At 42.6% G+C, this 22138-nt stretch overlaps 1 protein-coding gene across 2 annotated transcripts in view; it reads left to right on the top strand.

The window, feature by feature from the left end:
• The window catches only part of LOC149264472 (ATP-dependent Clp protease proteolytic subunit-related protein 3, chloroplastic-like), a 355785-nt gene that overhangs the window by 60147 nt on the left and 273500 nt on the right, over positions 1–22138 (top strand). For both annotated transcript variants that reach the window (XM_089428174.1, XM_089428166.1), the window contains exon 4: positions 21620–21679. In XM_089428174.1, the coding sequence (XP_089284300.1) occupies positions 21620–21679 (60 nt within the window). The remainder of the gene's footprint in view (positions 1–21619; positions 21680–22138) is intronic.

Genomic DNA, 22138 nt, shown 5'->3' with positions numbered 1-22138 from the left:
CTTAGCCTTTAGGGCAAGAGGAAGAGCCCTCAAAGCTTTTATACTTCGCTTGGCAAAAGGGATGGCTTATCAAGATGAATTCACTAGTGGAATTATCCCTAGGAGATTTCATTCATATACATGGCCCAAACATTCAGAGATGCTATATAGAAATAATAATTCCACAAACTTGCAATTATGCAATGCAATAAATGGCCCTATTATAGTGAAAATCCCATTCAATGCATATGACAAAAGTAAAACAAGAATAGCATTAAAAATGTACTTACTTGTAATAGAACATATCCAACCATCAACAATTTGACAATAAAGAAGCTCCAAGATAAAATACTCCAATCCAAACATCAAAATTCATCCATGCTCCAATTCTTCATCCCAAAAAAAGTGCAATATTCTATAAAGAGAAGAGTGATCCAATCCAAAGTGATGATGAGAAAATGAACTCATCTCACTTGTATTTATACACTAATTAGGAGTTCAAATTAGTCTCTTAGGCCTACATAAGCCCCAAAAATAAAATAATGTGCTAATAACCTAACTTTTGGTGACAAGCCCACCAAACTAGCTCATAAATGAAATAATAAGCCTCTTAATAGGTAAGATGATAAACAATACATGTTGTAGGACCCTCCAAGAGGCCTGCTGAGGTCCATAAGTGCCATAATGAAGAATAGACCCCCTCAAAAGTGATGGACAAGGGGGTGGCCCCTTGTTCTCCAAACAATAAATCTGTGGTGCTCCGAGTGGGTGTGGGGGCACAATAATAACCTCATGGGTCTCCAAAATTAGTTGAAGATGCATGTAGACCATCTGTAAAGGCTGAGATGATGGTGTAGGTGATGCCACATCATCATACAAGTCTTGGGTTGATTGCCAAGTGCATGGTACATCTGTGGGGCTGGTTGGGCAAAGTTTGACCAGGTGCATCTTCCTCGTCCATAGATGGATTTCGAGCCAATCTCTGAACATCTCTGGGGATCTATGGAGTGCTGTCTACTGCTGTGGCGGCCTATGGCTGTCAACACACACTCTACATGTGCCAATGTAGCCCTCTGGAGGGTTAGGACCCCGTATAGGGAGACCAAACCCAAGATGGAGACCACATGTAATCCTGCATAAGATCCAATGCATCCCCTAGCCTTCCAGTCCAACATGTCATCAAAGAAATTGAGTAAAAGAGCTTACAAACCATGGACCACAAGTGGGGATTTCATAATTGCTTGCCCTTCCATAATGGGCTTTAGCATGTGCTAATATCTCCAAACTCCAAATGAGGTTAGCCAAGTATCCCATTAGGTGGTTTCTACTTTTAAAGGGGATAATATGTCCAAGGTACATTCTTTAAAAGGTGGTGGTATGTGATAAAGAGGTGAATGGAATAGAGAATGAGAAGGGGCAACCTTGGGCCACATGATGGGGTACACGGGTAGCTAATAAAAGGGAAGCCCATACTTGGGTATATAATGTATAGGAGGGAGCAATCGTGGTACATGAGGTGCCCCAACCTTGATTTTTCTTGTTGAAATTTGGTACTGGAGGACAGGTGGTTCCTTAAGGCTTTGATCTTTGGCCTAGGGAAAAGTGTCCAAAAGAATTTAATTTTTCTCCTAAAGTAACTTTATAACTTTTATAAAGTTAAATCTAATTTAAAAGTGACTTTAAGTGATAAAGTTACTAAGTCTAATTTTAAAGTGACTTTCATAAAGTCAATGAAAAATTAGAAAGGAAAAGTGACTTTGGAAATAAATGACTAAGTGGGTCTTTATTAAAGTGGGGTGAATTAAAAAATAGAAAGTGAGATTTAAATGAGCATTTAATCTCAGCCATTGATCTAAATCTATTTCAGCCATTGGATTTAGGGATCACCCAAAAGTCACTTAGGGTTGGATTAAGGGAGGAAAATGAGGAAAAGATCATTCATTCTTTCATGAGCAGATTGGGAGAAGGAGAGCAAGAGAGCAAGGGAGATTTCTGGACAGGAAGGAGAAGGAGGCAGCAGCTTGGCACACATACCAAGGCAGCACTTCAGCAAATCCGTACAGCTGAAAGAACAAGCAGAAAAAGGCAGATTTTTGCTGAGCAAACAGAGAAAAACTGATTTTTGGGCACGAATTTCGAGGAGGCGATTTTCTGCACGGAAACCGAGGTCTGTATGTACAGTTCGTACGACCGTCCGTACGATCCGTACGGTCTGTACAGCTCGTACAACAAGTTTCCAGATTGTTTGTTAGGCTGAAAAACAGAGAAGTTTGCTTGCTGGAAAAATTTGTTTTGTTGAAATTTTCGCTGAAAATTTTCTCACTGTAAAAGACATTTTCCAGAAATAAAGAAGAGCTCTCAAATTGGTTTTCCCCAAGAGTTGTAGGGGGTTTTTCCAGGGTCACATTGACAAAAAATCTCAGTGTTTAAATGTGATTTAATGGCTGTTTATTACTGCTGATTTTTATTTCTGCAATTTCCAGCATTCTGTAAAAATTTCCAGAATTTGTGTTTTCGACAAATTTATTTTTTCCAGCTTGTTGAATGTATGGTTATGGGAAGGGGCATTTAACTACATGGGAGAAATAAGGTGAAACTGAAAACCGGGTTGGGAAAACAAAAAATTTCTACATGGTATTAAAGCTTGAGTGCTGAAGGGCAGTGTGGGACAGCAAAAAGAAAAATTACAGCGGCTGATTTTTTCACTCAGAAAATTCCAGCAAGCTGATTTTTTTCATAAACAACAATTTTACCTTTACTACAGCGGTGTTATTTTTCAGTTTTAGGACAGCAGGATGTCATTGGGATTGAGGGTGGAGGATAGGCTGGATGGGCATACAAATTACAGCATTTGGAAGGAGAAAATGCTGAGTATCTTTGAGGAGGCAGAAGTCTGGGATATCATGGTGCATACCACACAGAACCCTGTTGTTGTGCCTACTGATGCTACTCAGTTGACAGCTTATAACAAAAAGAACAACAAGGGTAAGAGGTTGATTCTAGACGGAATCAAAGACCGTTGCATTCCTCATGTGAGAGGAAAGAGCAATGCCCATGAGATGTGGACAACATTTTCCAATCTCTACTAGAGTACCAATGAGAACCGGAAAATGGTTATGAAGGAGAAACTGAAAAACATTAAGATGGGTAATGATAGTGCAGCTAGATATCTTACAAAGATTACTAATGTGAGAGATGAGTTGGCAGCGATTGGAGAGGCCATTCCACCCACTAAGTTGGTGCGGATTGCAGTGAATGGCCTCCCCCGTTCATGGTTGACCTTTGCTGATGGGGTTTGTGCACGTGAGACCCTTCCCACATGGGAGAGGTTTTAACTTTTGGGATGATTGCATTCAGACAGAGATCAGGAAAGGTCAGCTTGAGGCAGCCAAGCCAGTTGAGCAGGATGAGGATGTAGCACTGGTGGCAGGAGGCAAGAAAGGCAAAGGGAAGAAGCAGGCTTCCACAAGCAGTGGTGGGGGCAAAGGCAAAGGCAAAGGTAAACAGGGGAACACACAGAAGGACTATTCCAAGGTGAAGTGTTGGAATTGTCAAAAGATGGGACACTATGCAGTTGTGTGTCCGGAGAAGAAGAAGGAGGGGAAGAACCAGGATGTGGCAATTTCAGTAGAGATTGAGGACTTTGCAGGTTGTTTTGACCGGGAGTTTGCATTCACTACGTGTGAGTCCTCTAGTGCAGGATCACTTGCCACACAGGTTCAGAGGGAGCATGCTTTTCCCTCGATTAGCGGAGCATCTTCAGGTATTTGGTATGTGGACAGTGGGGCTTCACGTCATATGACAGGAGTCGGTGAGTACTTCTCAGAGCTTTCAGAGAGTGGCACTGATATTGAGGTAGTACTCGGTGATGACAGAGTTGTTAGAGCAGTCGGGGTGGGGACACTGACATTTCAGAGAGTCCAAACCTCCCTTGAAGGTGTCAGATGTTCTTTATGTGCCAGGGATGAGGAAGAACCTCATATCCGTCTCAGCGTTGGAGGACAGAGGATATGAGGTACTGTTCAGGGGAGGACAGGTGTTGATGTATCCCAGGGGCACTCCAGTTGATTCAGCTAGAGTGATAGGTGTACGCCATGCAAAGGTGTACAAGTTTGCATTCCAGCCCCTTTTGGCATTGAGCAGTAGTACCGACAGCAGAGCTAGCAGTGCTGAGCTGTGTGAGATTTGGCACCGCAGGATGGGACATATGTATCATGGAGCCTTGAGGACATTGCGGGAGATCACTATAGGTGTGCCAGATTTCAGTACTGATCACTTTGATAGTTGCAGAGGTTGTGCGATGGGCAAGTTTGCCAAATCCCCTTTTCCCAGCAGTGACAACAGAGTGATTGGGATACTTGATTTGATTCATTCTGATGTGAGCGGTCGGATGTCTCATGTTTCCTTGAGTGGATATAAGTACTATGTTTTATTCATTGATGATCATTCCAGGAGGACCTGGATTTATTTCTTGAAGACCAAGAATGAGGTCTTCAAGCGGTTTCAGGAGTTCAGAGCTCTTGTGGAGACACAGACAAGTCGGAAGATCAAGTCCCTGAGGTCGGACAATGGAGGAGAGTACACCCTTGGAGAGTTTGTTGATTATTGTGCGGAGGCAGGCATTAGGAGGGAGTTCACTGTTCCTTACAACCCCCAGCAGAACGGGGTTGCGGAGAGGAAGAACAGATCCATCATAGGGCTGCCAAAGCCATGTTACATGGTTAGGGGTTGCCATTGTTCTTGTGGGCAGAGGCCTGCAACACAACTGTTTACTTGCAGAACAGGAGTCCGCATCGTGCCTTGGGGCACATGACTCCGGAGGAGGCTTTCTCTGGGAAGAAGCCTGATATTGGTCATCTTCATATCTTTGGATGCATTACATACTCCTATATACCCAATGAGAAGAGGACCAAACTAGAGCCCACTGCAGAGAAGGGTATCTTTGTGGGCTACAGTGAGACCTCAAAGGCCTTTCGGATTTACATTCCTGTACAGAGGAGAGTTGTTGTCAGACGAGATGTGAAGTTCGAGGAGGACAGGGCCTTTAGGAGGTCACGGGAGTTAGAGTATCTGGATCAGCTAGACCCTCAGCAGTAGTTGAGTCAGTCGCAGGGATCCAGTGGGCAGGGATCAGGAGGATTCGGAGGTACATCTATGAGGATGTCAGGTCCGTCAGTGAGCAGTGGCTCGCCGAGCTAGAGGGGTGGTGCTCCGGGCAGCATGCAGAGCAGTTCACAGAGCAGTTCACTAGGGAGTCCATTGATGGACAGTTCACACGGTACCTCAGCTTCTACAGGTTCAGGTGCAGGCAGGAGGATAGCAGACAGACAGTCAGGAGTTCAGGCTACTGATGGTGATGAGGAGGAGGAGTTTCATTCTCCTATGGGAGAAGCATGCTCAGGGAAGAGAAAGCCCAAGTGGCTTCAGGACACCTTGAGAGATGCCACATTTGTTGCTGAGCTGAAGAGGCCGGTCAGAGAGAGTAGACCACCTGAGAGGTTTTGTAGCTATATGGCGATGGTTACCAGCATCCTTGACTCTGAGCCTTCTAGCTATGAGGAGGCAGCTAGCCAGTAGGTCTGGAGAGAGGCCATGCAGGAGGAGTATTCTTCTATCATGAAGAATGATGTTTGGGAGGTGGTGCCGAGGCTTGAGGGAAAATCCGTGGTTACTTCCAGATGGATTTACAAGGTAAAGCATGTTGCAAATGGTAGCATTGAGAAATTCAAAGCGAGGTTTGTGGCTAGAGGGTTCTCCCAGGTAGAGGGAGTTGATTATGAGGAGACCTTCGCTCCCGTGGCTCGATATACTTCGATCCGCTCCATTATATCGATAGCAGCAGAGATGGGTTGGAAGATTCACCAGATGGATGTGAAGACCGCATTTCTCGATGGCTTCATACAGGAGGAGGTGTACATTGAGCAGCCACAGGGCTTTGAGGTGCATGGAAAGGAGTCCCATGTGTGCACACTGAAGAAGGCCCTTTATGGCCTGAAGCAAGCTCCCAGAGCTTGGTACTTCAGGATAGATACATACTTGCAGGGGATGGGTTTCACAAAGAGTGAGGCAGATCCGAACCTTTACTTTATTGTGATAGGTGAGGAGCCTCTCATTCTGGTGCTGTATGTGGATGACTTGGTCATTACAGGTGCAGAGAGACTCATAGAGCACTGCAAGAGAGATCTTGCGACGGAGTTTGAGATGAAGGACATCGGCTTGATGCATTACTTTTTGGGTTTGGAGGTGTGGCAGGAGGAGGGGCATTTCTTCCTGGGGCAGGGGAAGTATATTATGGACATCCTTAGCAGATTCCACATGGAGGATTGTAGACCCATGTCGACACCGATGATCACCAACTGGAAGAAGCTTCATGCTTCAGATTCCGAGTTGGTGGATCCCACATTGTACAAGCAGTTGATTGGTTCCTTGATGTATTTGGTCAACAGTAGACCAGATATCTGTTTTGCAGTCAACACGATGAGTCAGTTTATGTGTGAGTCTAGGAAGGTTCACTGGGTGGCTGCAAAACACATTTTGCGGTACTTGCAGGGGATAGTGGATTATGGTCTGGACTACAGGCAGGGGGATGGAGTGAGATTCGCAGGATACACTGATTCTGATTGGGTAGGTTGTGCTTCTGATAGGAAGTGCACTTCAGGGTGCTGTTTTGGGTTGGGTTCAGCAGTGGTGTCATGGTTCAGGCGGAAGCAGCAGTCAATGGCACTGAGTTCAGCGGAAGCAGAGTATATGGCAACCAGTCTAGCTAGTTGTGAGGCCATTTGGCTTCGCAAGATGTTGTTTGGCTTATTTGGTCAACCGTTGAGACCTTCAGTGATTTACTGTGATAATTAGAGTTGCATTAAACTCACGGAGAATGCAGTATTTCATGACAGGTCAAAGCATATCGGGATCAGATATCATTTCATCAGAGACTATGTTCAGAAGGGAGCTGTGAAGCTTGAGTATATTTCCACTAATGAGCGGGTTGCAGATATTCTCACCAAAGCCTTACCACGGGGCAAGCATGTCAACTTCAGAGACAAGATGGGTGTGGTGAGGAACACCTTCCTCGGTAAGAGGGAGTGTTGAATTTCGAGGAGGCGACTTTCTACACGGAAACTGAGGTCTGTCCGTACAGTTCGTACGGCTGCCCGTACATCCGTATGTCCGTATGGTCCATACAGCTCGTACAACAAGTTTCCAGATTGTCTGTTAGGCTGAAAAACAGATAAGTTTGCTTGCTGGAAAAATTTGTTTTGCTGAAATTTTTGCTGAAAATTTTCTCACTGTAAAAGGCATTTTCCAGAAATAAAGAAGAGCTCTCAAACTGGTTTTCCCCAAGAGTTGTAGGGGGTTTTTCCAGGGTCACATTGACCAAAAATCTCAGTGTTTAAATGTGATTTAATGGCTGTTTATTACTGCTGATTTTTATTTCTGCAATTTCCAGCATTCTGTAAAAATTTCCAGAATTTGTGTTTTCAGCAAATTTATTTTTTCCAGCTTGTTGAATGTATGGTTATGGGAAAAGGCATTTAACTACATGGGAGAAATAAGGTGAAACTGAAAACTGGGGTGGGAAAACAAAAATTTCTACATTTTCTCCCTTCTTTATGTGCCTTTTGCTTTTTTTTTTTAATGATTTTTATTTAATTAACTGCTCAAGGCTCAAGGGATAAGAGCATGATGTGTGAGATATAGCAGCGGATACCCCCTTTTAAGGTAGGGTGGTTCATTGCCACCATGGGTTGGGGCAATCATGGGTTCCTATATGATGAAGGGGGCTCATAGAGCTTGTAAGAACCGGGGTGATGGCCAGGATGATGGGGTAGAGCTCATGTATTGGCTTTTGCCCACATGCTAAATGTGTTTTTCCTGACCATCTTTTGCATTTTGTGGTGCGTTTTTCTGTTGAATGTGGCCAATTGTGATTTTACTTTTCTTTTTAGTTGCATCAACCTTTGGGGCATTATTCTAGGCCTGACCCAAGGTGTGAGCAAGGGGAAGGGGAGAGCTAGTCCCATGTGGACCCAGTGGAGGAATGTGGACCCAGGTGGGAGAAATGATGAATGGAGCAATAATGAATGGAAAGGAGGTAATATATGCGGATGAGGGAGCAAGACCACACAACCAAAATCAGGGTTTCCCGTGAAATACTATCCCTAAAGCCAAATGGTCAGTAAAAGAAATCCCATGGGACTAGAATCCAAGGGCAATATCCAAAAGGGGTCTAGGGGACAAGAGCACAGACTTAGCCCATTCTTTTTGCCAATTCCCCCCATTAATCCATACCTAGAAGTGTCCATGATAAGCAAATTGCAATACTCAATTACCAAATGACAAGGCATACCTTTAGGTTCGGGAGGCCCACCTTCAAACATACGATCATGACAGATGGGTGAGGGACCACATGGTTGGCTCAGGTGGTAGAGAAGTGGCAGAACGAGCTAGTTGGTGTTTGCAAGGGGCTGTTGGTTGAGGACCATCTTGGAGAATTTTTTTCTCTTAGGGATATCACCCACAAAATGGTGGCTAACATCTGGCTCTAACTGGGACATGATCTGTCGCGAAGTGGACAAAGCTACTCGAAGGGGAGGTCACGAGCAAGGTTGCGGGGAGCGACTCTCCCCCTCGAATCTGTGTGCCCGAAGCTACCTTGGGAGCGTGCTCTCGAAATCGCTCCCGAAAGGATCGAATTTCGAGAACGACCCCAAGAGCCAAATTTTCGCTCCCTAGCCTTTTTTGCAATTTTTTTGTTGCAGTAACATTCCAAATGCAATATTTTTTCAAGGAAACAAATAAATTTTGAGTGGGGTAGCCTAATGATCAATCCTATGGCCCTAGTCTTGATATGCGATTCATGGTAATGTTAAATTCTTAAAGTGAAAGTGACGTTCTCCTTAATCTTCATTTTCATGCTTTTACAAATTTTTTTAACATTACCATGAAATGACTCAGGATGTTTGAGAGTGGTTCTGACCTCATTAGATTTCATATGGAGAAAGTAGAATTTAGATCTCATTCAAAATCTAGCAAGCTTATCATTTTTTTCAGGATTGGGGGAATTGCAATGTTTCCATTGGATTTTGTCATGTATTAGGATATGGAACCCATATTTAATAAAGAGCACGAATTCCTCTATGTACCTTGATGTTAGCGACATTGGTTGTCAAACTTCTGTATCATGACCCTACTAAAAATGTACCCATCACTCAAACAAAATCTTGACTTGACATGCTACGTTTTTTCTATCTTATGTTAATGCTTAGAGGGTGATATTAATGACAAAGATACATATACAGATCTAGAGGTAATGACAAAGATACCTCTGGATATTAATGCTTCTACATTTTTTTTTCTATCTTATGTTAATGCTTAGAGGGTGATATTAATGACAAATATACCTATACAGATCTAGAGGTAATGATAAAGATACCTTTGGATATTAATGCTTAGAGGGTGATATTAATGACAAAGATCCTGATTTTCCAACAAGACTAAAAAATTCGACATTTCTCGTGGCTGCAAGAGGCCCAAGCATTAGCAATAGATAATAGATTTACTTGACCTTTCTAGTTTCTAGTAGTTTTTATAACTGTTGACTCTTTCATATTAATTATGATATATTTTGTAAACAATATATGGCAATTTAAGTTTGAAGTTGGCAATTATAACTCATTGGTAGTGAATTATGAATATGATGCTTAGTGAGAGTTGAAAGTTGTTTCATTTCATTTCATGTTAGATATTGTTTGTTGTAATGGTTACACTTAGCTTACAAGTACAACTTTGGTGATCAATGATGATAAATGCTATATATTGAATTTTGGAAACTTGAAACTTTAAGATTGATGAATAATGAAACTCAATATGTTGTATGATATTAACTTATGGACGTGGTTGATGAAGATTATAACTTATAGATGATTCATGTTATATGGTTCAATTTATGTTTTTATGCTTTTTACATCTAATTCATCATTCTACATGCTTTTGTTGACATATATGCATCAAAATATAAAAAATTATATATTATATAAAAATTTGCTCCCGAACCAAGAGCTTCTGAAAATGTCGCTCCCGCTCCCTCTCCTTAATCAAGAGCTTTTGAAAATGTCACTGCCGCTCCCGCTCCCAAGTAACCTTGGTCATGAGAACTCCAACAATCTCTTGGTTACCGTAGCCTTGTTACCTGCACATATAATAGACAAGGAACGCGGGGCAGCATGCTTTCGCGACGTCTCATGATCACACATGCTTAATGTTAGGCCATAAAATCAACATAAAAGTAAAATATGCAAATGTTAATTTAGATGCATCTATTCTAGCATTAGAAATATCACATGATGTTAGTTCTAATGCAAAATCAACATGCAATGCATCCTACTCTACCATGCATATGATACAATGTCAAGTCTCAAGGAAAGTGGTGATACGACTTAATTTGACCGGCGTGGGCCAAAGTTCATCATTGAGTTTGGCAATGTAATAATAATCCTCCCCAACCTTTCCATGAATCTTGACAGACATTGGGTCTCTATCAACCAAGACCAAGTCCTCAACCTTATATTCCTTTTTAGGCTTCCACTTTTTGCTTGCCTTAGAGATTGGTCGCTTGAGGATACAGACTTCTTGAGCCGGGAGAATGGGAGAAGGCTTCTCAATTTCATGTGTTTCATAGTATGGTCCAGGCTTGATCACATGAGATAGGTAGGTGGGTTTGTTGAAATTTCTAAGTCTGACACGTTAGAAACCCTCCATGTACTTTTTGATTTATTCCTTCCTACTTGTTCTGATTAATTAAAAAGTTATTTACCATGTAAATACTGAAAATAAACACAAGTACATGCTCAACACCTTACAAATCATCAACTGAAGGAAACAGAAACAAGCACACAAATGACACCGTTATTTTTGGACTAGTGTCCTCGGAAAAACCCAACGTGGGAAAAGTAGTGCAGCTATTTGAGGGTTTGATTTATTTAGAAGTTTCAGAATTCAATCTAGGTGCCAAATTCGACTCACCCAATAGATAAAAATCTCGGTAGTAGTACCTCTCCTTCGGAGACAGATGCTCTGGCTGAAATCCTAGATAAACACTTCGGTAGCTCCTCAGCTCCAATCTACCCCACGAAAAACCCTAGCGTCTGCCTCTAGGGACTGTGTCAGCCTCTTCTGCCCTCTGTGTCAGCTTTCCCAGCAGTTCCGACAATTCCCCGTAGTTCCGACTGTTCCTGGCAGTTCCGGCTTCTGCCCTTTGCGTTAGCTTTCCCGACAGTTTCGGCAGTTCCCAGTAGTTCCGACTGTTCCCGGCAGTTCCGGCTTCTGCCTTCTGTGTCAGCTTTCTCGGCTGCTGCGCTGATCCTTTTGGCACTATCTCTGCCTCTATATTCACTGCCCTTGAGTTGCAACTCCAGATCACTCTCTCAACTTTATCAGCAAATCCAGCCCCAGAAAGTCGAAATCTTGATCTCTTGGTGTCTTCTCCAAGTGACCCTCAAGCCTCCTCTTAGACTTTTCTCATTGACGAATCAATGGCTAAGATTAGATTTAGCTTGATCCATGACTTTTGGACCATTCTAATAGAATTTTATATTAATTCACATTAATATTTTAATTTACCTAAGTTTAGACTTAGGGACTCCATTAAAAATATTAATTATTTTAATATCTCCCAAACTGTTTAGAATCTTCCCAAACCCTTTCTGGGTATTGGAGATCTCATGTGCCTTAGCCTCTCCACCAAATTTCGTGGCTAAAGCACATCTGATGCTACCCCAAATCAACACTCCCTCTTAGCGAGGACTGTGCTCTAGCAATACTCCTCACCGAGTATTACTTTGATCATCTGGTATCAGTCCCTGATGGTAGGCCTGCTGCCCATTATCTGTACTGCTGCATCCTGTACTGCCACCCATGGCTCTGCCACTACCACTGGTGCATCTGTACGACAACTCCCTCTGCATCTGTGCTGTTGCCCATGGCCCTGCCACTACCACTGCTGTGTTTGCACTGCATCCCCTCATTATGCTGCATTGTGCTGCCCATAGCACCGACACTGCTAACTGCTGCATTGCAACTCAGTTACTGAGAAGTAAGTAATTGATCTCCCAACTCTGACATCTCTGTCAGGCTAGAGATACTCCCGATGTTGAAGCTCCCTTTGTCGCTAACAAGTGCTCCCTCTCTGACCTCTACGCTGCTGCAACAACTCCATGCATCTCGCACCGTTGCACACCTCTCTGTGCCATCCTGCACTGGTGCAACACTCTCGTGCCTCTCGCACTGCCTTGGGAATCTTGCACTGTAGCTCCCTCTGTCGCTCCATCCGTATCCATCTCTATTAACATCGCCAGTATTGCTACTCCTCTTCAGGGCTCCCGTAGCAAGGTTTAATCCAAGAGGCTAGGTACCTCGAGGATCCTGACCCTCATCGCCTGTAGTCTACCTGACTACAACTTGATGTCTGCCCACTTCTGCTCAAGTGGTGTGTGTGCACTCATGGTACACAAAACATAATGGATCCTGGCCTTTCAGATGACAAAGTTGGATGCGTCATCCAACCTGTCCTGATCCCTCAACCCATTCATGGCCATCTCTCTGCTCTTCTTATTGACTCCTTCGAGTCTCTTTACTTCCCACTTGGAAGTTCTCTATTCGACTCCTGCTGAGTCTACTTCCCGTCTGGAAGTTCTTTGTTCGATTCTTGCAGAGTCTACTTCACTTCCTGTCTGGAAGTTCTTGGTTCGACTCCTGTTGAGTCTCTTCACTTCCCGTCTGGAAGTTCTCGGTTCGACTCTTGCTGAGTCTCTCTACTTCCTTCCTGGAAGTTCTTGGTTTGACTCCTGCTGAGTTTCTCCACTTCCCATCTAAAAGTCCTCGGTTCGACTCCTGCTGAGTCTCTTTACTTCCCATTTGGAAGTTCTCTTCTGGACTCCCTCTAAGTCCCGATTTCCCACCTGGAAATCCTTCTGCCAACGTCAAGTTGCCCCTCTCTGATCGTCTGTGCAACAACAACACTGATCCAGATTCCTTGGCTAGAAATCCACCTCGGCAACAATGCCCTCTACCTTGGCCTTGTCCTGTTAGGTACTGTTCTGACAACAGTACCCCACCAACTCCACTCTGCCACTCATCCACAGCCTCCCAAACCCTAGCAACCTGAAGGTGAGAGCTCCTAGGCTCTGCGTAGTCCCAACACCGACAAACTAGCTCCCTAAGCCAACTGCGTCAGCCCTCCTGGCCTCTCCGTGGCTCTGCGTGAGCCTGTCTTTGCCTCCCTCAGCCTCTACGTAGCCTCTTCTTGGCCCGAACTTGATGATGCAGGCACTGCGTCACCCCTTCCTTGCTGTTTTGTTGCTAGGAACAACTTCTGTCACTCGGGACAACTATTTTCTGCTGCTGCTGCTCTGCTCGGCTGATGTCCTCAGTTCTCCTATGATCTGCAACCACGCTCTGATACCATGTTGGAATGTCTAAGTCTGACACGTTAGAAACCCTCCATGTACTTTCTGATTTATTCCTGCCTACTTGTTCTGATTAATTAACAGGTTATTTACCATGTAAATACTGAAAATAAACACAAGTACATGCTCAACACATTACAGATCATCAATTGAAGGAAATAGAAACAAGCACACAAATGACACCGTTATTTTTGGACTAATGTCCCCGGAAAAACCCAATGCGGGAAAACCGGTGCAACTATTTGAGGGTTTGATTTATGAAGCAGTTTCAGAATACAATCTGGGTGCCAAATCCGGCTCACCTAACAGAGAAAAATCTCAGCAGTAGTACCTCTCCTTTGGAGATAGATGCTCCTGCTGGAACCCAGGATAAACACTCTGGCAGGGCCTCAGCTCCAGTTTGCCCCACGAAAATTCCCAGCGACAGCCTCTAGGGACTGTGTCAGCCTCTTCTGCCCTCTGCGTCAGCTTTCCCGACAGTTCTCGACAGTTTCCACTGTTCCCGACAGTTCTAGCTTCTGCCCTCTGTGTTAGCTTTCCCGGCTGTTCCGGCAGTTCTGGTTGTTCTCGACAGTTCCAGCTTCTGCGCTTTGCGTCAGATTTCCCGACAGTTTCGGCAGTTCCCGACAATTTCGACTTCTCGGCAGTTCCGGCTTCTGCCCTCTGCGTTAGCTTTCTCGGCTGCTGCGCTGATCCCTGCACTCTAGCACTCTTTGCTTTTGTATTCACTGCCCCTCAGCTACAACTCCAGATCATTCTCTCAACTTTCTCAGCTAACCCAGCACCAGAAAGTCGAAATCTTGATCTCTTGGTGTGTTCTCCAAGTGACCCTCAAGCCTCCTCTTATACTTTTCTCGTTGATAGATCAACGACCGAGATTAAGTCCCTAATCAACGACTAAGATTAGTTCTGGCTTGACCCATGACTTTTGGACCATTCTAACACAGTTTTATATTAATTCACATTAATATTTTAATTTCCCTAAGTTTAGACTTAGGGACTCCATTAAAAATATTAATTATTTTATATCTCCCAAAATGTTTAGAATCTGCCCGAGCCCTTTCTGGGTATTGGAGATATCATGTGTCTTAGCTTTTCGACCAAATTTCGTGGCTAGAGCACATCTGATGCTACCCCAAATCAACAAGGTTCCCTATAAAGGATAAAAGGAGTTCCATCATATTGCAGAATGATAGCATATGACAAGTCCATTTGAACATCACCCCCGACGGTAGCCCCCCATTTCCTAGATAATAACATTCCCCACACATCAGGGATATCAATGACAACAACATCCATGAGGAGGGATTTGTCGGGATTCCTAGCCAAAGAAACCTTAAGGTCCTTGATGAGACCTTCTACTTCCACAGGCTTGGAGTTAAAACCACACACCTTGTAAGACCGAGTGATGTTGAGATCCAATTGCTTCATAACTTTTAAGGGCATGATATTTGTAGAAGCCCCTGAGTCTAACATACAGTTGTGTAGGAGGAGGCCATTGATAGCAAAAGTGAGAATGAATGGTTCGTACCCAGGGTTTCTGTCAGGAATATGAATGTTTTGTAATTCTTCTTCTTGAATTCCCAGGGGCTTCTTGATTTGTTGTCGTTGCTCGGCAAGTTTAGCATTTTCTTTCAAAGGAAGGGGTATGGTCATTCTTCCTACGACAACTCCTATGTCAATGTCAAGTTTAACCTCTTTCCCATTTTCTTTCTTTTTGATGTTTTCCTTCCTCGGAGGATCCTTTTTTGATTGGCTTTGGTTGGGGGATCCTTCTTGGGAGGAATTTCAGGGAGAGATTCTTTGGGAGGGGCTTCCTTAGGCAATGAGTCTTTCTTAGATGGTTCCTTAGAGGTTGTGGGGTCTGTGTTATTTTCCTTTTGTGAATATTGGAGCCGTTTGAACCTTCCTTTGCTATCAGAGTTAAGAATGGATTCTTCCTTTTCCTCTTTAAGGGTGACCTCACTAATGGGAGGATGTGTATATGACCCTCCTAGCAAAATGTCGAAGAAGTTAGATTCCACAAGGTTAGCCTGCTCATTAGTTTGTTCATCCTCACTTTCTTCCTCTTCACTTTCCTCATCCTCAAACTATGGGTCAGGCTCAACAACATTAGTTGGAGCCAAAGTGTTTGGGAATTGAGAAGAGCTCAACCTATCTTCTTCACTTTGCTTCTTGTGAAAGGGTTTTCAGTTAGATTTTTGGGCCCTTTCCAAGGCAGTGATTTTGTTGATGATAACCCTATCACGTGTGTTGGCTTCTTTGGTGAACTTGTCCATTCTCTTGAGGATGGCAAGGAGAGTTTCTTCGTGTTGATCATTGGATTTTTCCTTCTTGACCTCAGCTCTAGCTCTAGGGTGGTCAGTGATATCTACCTTTGAGATTCATATGTTTTCTTCGACTTCCATTGCTATCTCTTTAGCTTTAGCCAAAGTGAAAGGTTTCTTATCCCTTAACACATAGGTGAAGTGCCACCCACTGCTCTTATGAATTTAGGAGGAATGTTGGCTTCGAATGGCTTCAAATGATCAGGTATATCTTTGACTACCATATCAAATTTTTGAATGAATTCTCGTACATCTTCCCTTCCCTTGGTTATTTGGTAGAATTTTTCAATGTTAAAGGTCCCTTGAGCATTGCATGACCAACTCTTCATGAATAGGTCTTCAAAGTCATTAGAGTCTTCTATGCATGTCGGGGGAAGGTTAAGGTACCAGTCTCTTGCTTGTCCCTCAAGTGATAGAGCAAAAAACATGATGAACCTATCTTCGTTAAAGATCATCTTAGGGGACATTTGCCAATAGAATTCCTCAATAAAACCATTGGCAGTCCAAGTAGCATCCCCTTTGAACTTGGGTAACCATCGGTTATATTTTTCAGGTAGTGGTTTGGAATCATCACTCAATTTCAAAGGGGCAAAGACAATAACCAAGTGTCTTTCACTCTTGGTCATCTTGGGTTGATCTTGTTTTGGGTCAGTGTTAGAACTAGATGGCATCTTTGGAGATGGATCATTGACTTTCTCAAATTTTGGGAAAAGGGCGGTTCCAACGAGCGATGGAATTCCTTCTCCCCTTTTTGCTTTAGCCCTAGTTAAAGGAGGAATGTTGTTGCCTTCAAGTAAACTAGGGGTTTGGACAATGAGTGGAGTCGCCAGAGGAATGCTTTATAGATGTCATCAATGAATCAATTCCTCAATGATTCACTAGGGAGGTAGACCTTCTTCCTCCTTGGCAACGACGCCAAAATGTTACCGCTCAAACTAGTAGGTGGCATAAAAGGGACTCCTAAAGGGACAACTGCTAGATCAAAGGGCAGTGATGGAGGCTTAGACCACTATCACCTCAGCTAAGACTCCCTACTCTTTACAAACTTTCACCGATGGGAGGAGACCTGGTATATAGAAAGTCACTCGTGAAGGATGAATCAACCAATGGATGTGAAGTGACCTTAATGATCCTTTTCCTAGAAGGAGGGTTATGTTTAGAGCTTACTTGCTTGTTAAGCAAGGTACACAGATTTCTAAGATAAGGAGGTGAGGATTTAAGGGTTAGCTTAAAGGAGTATGCCTTATAAAGGAGTTTCTCAATCCTAAAATCCGTATTAGACTTGACTTCCTTAATGGTTCTTGAAGATTTGACTTTTCCAGGTGTGGGACCACACAGGACCAAGTGGACCCAACCTAGGTTGAGAGAGAATCTAACAACCAATGATGATATTAACCTAGACAAGGAAGGGGAAAGGATCAAAACAAGAATTTCCACTTAAAGTTGTAAAATTGATCTTATGAGGCACTATCCTAGGGTAGGGCAAAGTTTGATCTCGGAGCTAGGGCTTGGGTTATCTCACAACTCCACCGTTGGAATGGCTTGAAAATTGGAGGGGGGCTTGAGGACACACCAACGTAGTAGAGGCTACGAGATCGAACTTTTTCTTGGGTTATTTTGTCGGGAAAATGAGGCCCTAGGTGACCCAACCTGGCTAGACCTAGAAGATAGAGGGAAAGGTGAAGAAAAGTATTCTGAGTGATCACCTATTGGAGGACTAGTCCCTTAATCCCTTGGGGAGAATGGAGTCTAGGAGAATAATGAGAAAGGAACTTGTATTTCGGTTAAGGAGGCCTTAAGGACTACTTCGCTTAGCCTTTAGGGCAAGAGGAAGAGACCTCAAAGCTTTTATACTTCACTTGGCAAAAGAGATGGCTTATCAAGATGAATTCACTGGTGGAACTATCCCTAGGAGATTTCATTCACATACATGGCCCAAATAGTGAGAGATGCTATATAGAAGCAATAATTCCACAAACTTGCAATTATGCAATGCAATAATTGGCCCTATTATAGTGAAAATCCCATTCAATGCATATGACAAAAGTAAAATAGGAATAGTATTAAAAGTGTACTTGTAATAGAACATATCCAACTAGCAACAATTTGACAATAAAGAAGCTCCAAGATAAAATACTCCAATCCAAACATCAAAATTCATCCATGCTCCAATTCTCCATCCCATAAAAAGTGCGATATTCTCTAAAGAGAAGAGTGATCCAATCCAAAGTGATGATGAGAAAATGAACTCATCTCACTTGTATTTATACACTAATTAGGAGTTCAAATTAGTCTCTTAGGCCTACATAAGCCCCAAAAATAAAATAATGTGCTAATAACCTAACTTTTGGTGACAAGCCCACCAAACTAGCTCATAAATGAAATAATAAGCCTCTTAAGAGGTCAAATGATAAACAATACATGTCGTAGGGCCCTCCAAGAGGCCTGATGAGGTCCATAGGTGCCATAATGAAGAATAAGACCCTCAAAAGTGATGGACAAGGGGGTGGCCCTTTGTTCTCCAAACAATAAACCTGTGGTGCTCCCAGTGGGTGTGGGGGCACAATAATAACCTCATGGGTCTCCAAATGAGTCGAAGATGCTTGTAGACCATCTGTAAGGGCTTAGATGATGGTGTAGGTGATGCCACATCATCCTACAAGTCTTGGGTCAACTGCCAAGTGCATGGTACATCTGTGGGGTTGGTTGGGCAAAGGTGAACCAGGTGCATCTTCCTCGTCCAATAGATGGATCTCGAGCCAATCTCCGAACATCTTTGGGGATCCATTGAGTGCTGTCTACTGTTGTGGCAGCCCATGGCTCTCAACACAGACCCTACATGTTCTAATGTAGCCCTCTAGAGGGTTAGGACCCTGTATAGGGAGACGAAACCCAAGATGGAGACCACTTGCAATCTTGCGTAAGATCCGATGCATTCCCTAGCCTTTGAATACAATAATCCATCAAAGAAATCTAGTAAAAGAGCTTACAAACCATGGACCACAGGTGGGGATTTCATAATTGCTTGCCCTTCCATAATGGGCTTTAGCATGTGCTATATCTCCAAACTCCAAACGGGGTTAACCAAATATCCCATTAGGTGGTTTCTACTTTTAAAGGGGATAATATGTCCAAGGTACATCCTTTAAAAGGTGGTGGTATGTGATAAAGAGGTGAATGGAATAGAGAATGAGAAGGGGCAGCCTTGGGCTACATGCTGGGGTACAAGGGTAGCTAATAAAAGGGAAGCCCATACTTGGGTATATCATGTATAGGAGGGAGCAATTGTGGTACATGAGGTGCCATAACCTTGATTTTTCCACCCTTCTTTATATGCTTTTTGCCTTTTTTATGATTTTTCTTTAATTAATTGCTCAAGGCTCAAGGGATAAGAGCATGATGTGTGAGATATAGCAGCGGATACCCCCTTTTAAGGTAGGGTGGTTCATTGCCCACCAGGGGTTGGGGCAATCATGGGTTCCTATATGATGAAGGGGGTTCATAGAGCTTGTAAGAACCAGGGTGATGGCCAGTATGATGGGGTAGAGCTCATGTATTGGCTTTTGCCCACGTGCTAAATGTGTTTGTCCCGACCATCTTTTGCATTTTGTTGTACGTTTTCCTGTTGAATGTGGCCAATTGTGATTTTACTTTTCTTTTTAGCTGCATCAACCTCTGGGGCATCATTCTAGGCCTGATCCAAGGTGTGGGCAAGGGGAAGGGGGGAGCTAGTCCTATGTGGACCCAGTGGAGGAATGTGGACCGAGGTGGGAGAAATGATGAATGGGGCAATAATGAGTGGAAAGGGGGTAATATATGCGGATGAGGGAGCAAGACCACACAACCAAAATCAGGGTTTTCCTTGAAATACTATCCCTAAAGCCAAAATTAGGGTTTTCCGTGAAACACTATCGCCTACGTTGAATTTTCTTGTATCCTCAATGGAGATCTACATATTCCAAGTCTTCTGGAGTAATTAATTTGTAGAAGGAACTTTGTTCGCTTCATTAGTAAAAGAAATGCCATGGGACTAGAATTCAAGGTTAATATCCAAAAGGGGGTCTAGGGGACAAGAGCACAGACCTAGACCATTCTTTCCACCAATTTCCCCCATTAACCCATACCTAGAAGTGTCCATGATAAGCAAACTGCTATATTCAATTACCAAATGACAAAGCATACCTTTAGGTTCGGGAGGCCCACCTTCAAACATACGATCTTGACAAATGGGTGGGGGACGACATGGCTGGCTCAGGTGGCAGAGAAGTGGCACAATGAGCTAGTTGGTGACTGTTTGGTGCCGGCTGAGGACCATTGGGTAAGAAAGTGCAAAGTTTTCAAATTGTATATTTCATTGCAAAAGTTAAGTCAGTTTCAAAGCCATTTGCTAAAGATTTTTTTACTTTCAACTCTTATTTGCAAAAATTTGCAATTTGGATGTTGAGCCATACATGCAATGCTTCTGGGTATGAGTGAAATTGAAATGTTTTTGAGTGTATATACACGAAGAAACACAGCCGATTGAAGATATGGTTCATGTTCAATACAACTTTAGGTTGAAATGCAAACAATTGCTGAACAAGACCTTTGAATCAAGCAACACAGACTTGGATGACTTTGATCCCTTATCAGAGTGGGTCTGGTTCTAATAACATTGATGAGAAATCTCTTTTTGGGTCATGACTTATAGTTCTATTATTGTGATTCCTGAATGGTTTTGATTCTTAACTCTGATCTTTTAATCATAAAAATATTTTTATAATTCTTTTGTATTTGTTGTTTCCCCACTGTATCTGGATCTCGGCTTTTCAAAAATCTGGCATATCTGTATCCAGACCTGGGTACACATCTGCATCCATCTTCTGGTAACTTAGACCTTTTTTAGTTAGTTCCATGTGAGATCACTGAGCAAGAGGAGAAAATGTTGGCTTCTAGGCCCCATATAGCTGGTTTTCCTTGGTAGCGTGCTATAGGATATGACCGTTTTGTCATGTTTTGACAGTGATATTCTTTAGTTTTACTTTTTACTCTTATTGGGAATAAAGTTTTAGCTTTAAGAGATGGTTAAGGCACACCCCCAATGGTTGTGCTCTACTTGCTGGTTTCTGCCAGTCCCACTATCTTTGTGGTTACTAGAGGAAATTAGTAAAAATTTCAACTTCTTTATGCATGTCAAAATATAGTTCCTATTGCTGGCTTTCTAGTTTCTTGCAATTGGTGGAATTTGTTTGTCGTTTATGTAGAAACATCTCTTTGCTTCGTGGGTAATGGAAATAGAAAATTGCCTACAGCTTGGGGTGAGCTGTATAAAAATTGTCATAAAATAATTGTGACAGGCGTCTATCTGTCATATAAGGTTACTTTATTATTTCTGCTTTTTTGGTTGACCACGGATTTCACATACTACTTTGTTACTCAAGGCACTTTCGATCTTTGCATTTCTTAACAAACAAAAAAAAAGGAAAGAAAAAACTGCTGTCAGCCTTTCTGTTCAGAAATGTAAAATGTTTGGTCACTCTTGCTTCAGTTTACTGCGAATGTGCTTGGATCACTCTGTGGTTTATGAGATTTAGGTGCCCTAACTGCCATTTCCTTTCCAGTTGTTCAGCCTCAATTAAAATTTATGGCAGAGGAAATTTGAGCAACCATGCACCAATTGTGTTCTCATCTACTCTTCTAGTTGCTGCTACAAGTTTAGGGTGATTTTATATATTAGTGTCGGTTTATATGTACATTTCTAAGAACCTTGGATTATGGTTGTTTCTCCAATTAATTTATTTTTCATTTCTGCAATTAATTTATTTCACAGGCTTTGGCACAGTTCTCTGATAATAAATTGGTACTTTACAGGTTGCCTTGGAAACTGAAGGTTTTGCCATTTATGATACAATGATGCAGATGAAAAATGAGGTAAATTAGCTGTTTGGTTTGGTCAGAGTCTCCTCTAATGATAGTATTTTCATGAATATTCATTATTCATGTTCGACTTGAATTTAGCACTTTCCAAATATGCTTTCAATGGACATAATTTTCTTTTCTCCCAAATTAGGTAAAGGACAAAATGCAGATTTTGGAAATGGTGCTTCAAGATCTTTAAGAAATAGGGAAATGTTGCACCTTTTTTTTTTTCCAAAAAAAATCATTATATTCGATCTTTCAGGGACAAATCAGAATATACTTTGACTGGCCAAGAAGGATTGGAGCAAAAGAAAAACAAGTCTCTCTATACAAATCAGTCTTTAGATACTGTAAACTACAGGCTTTCAATCAGAGAAATAGAGTCTAAGAAGTATACATATTACATTTTTCCTTCATTGGACATCCATTACAGTCTTCTTTTATCATATCATCAGACATAAAGTAAACAGT

This window comes from Pinus tabuliformis, chromosome 6 (assembly GCF_031772625.1).
Source record: "Pinus tabuliformis cultivar Carrire ecotype Pingquan chromosome 6, CPIR1, whole genome shotgun sequence".
Classification (NCBI taxonomy): domain Eukaryota; kingdom Viridiplantae; phylum Streptophyta; class Pinopsida; order Pinales; family Pinaceae; genus Pinus; species Pinus tabuliformis.
This window is presented reverse-complemented; position numbering and strand designations above follow the sequence as displayed.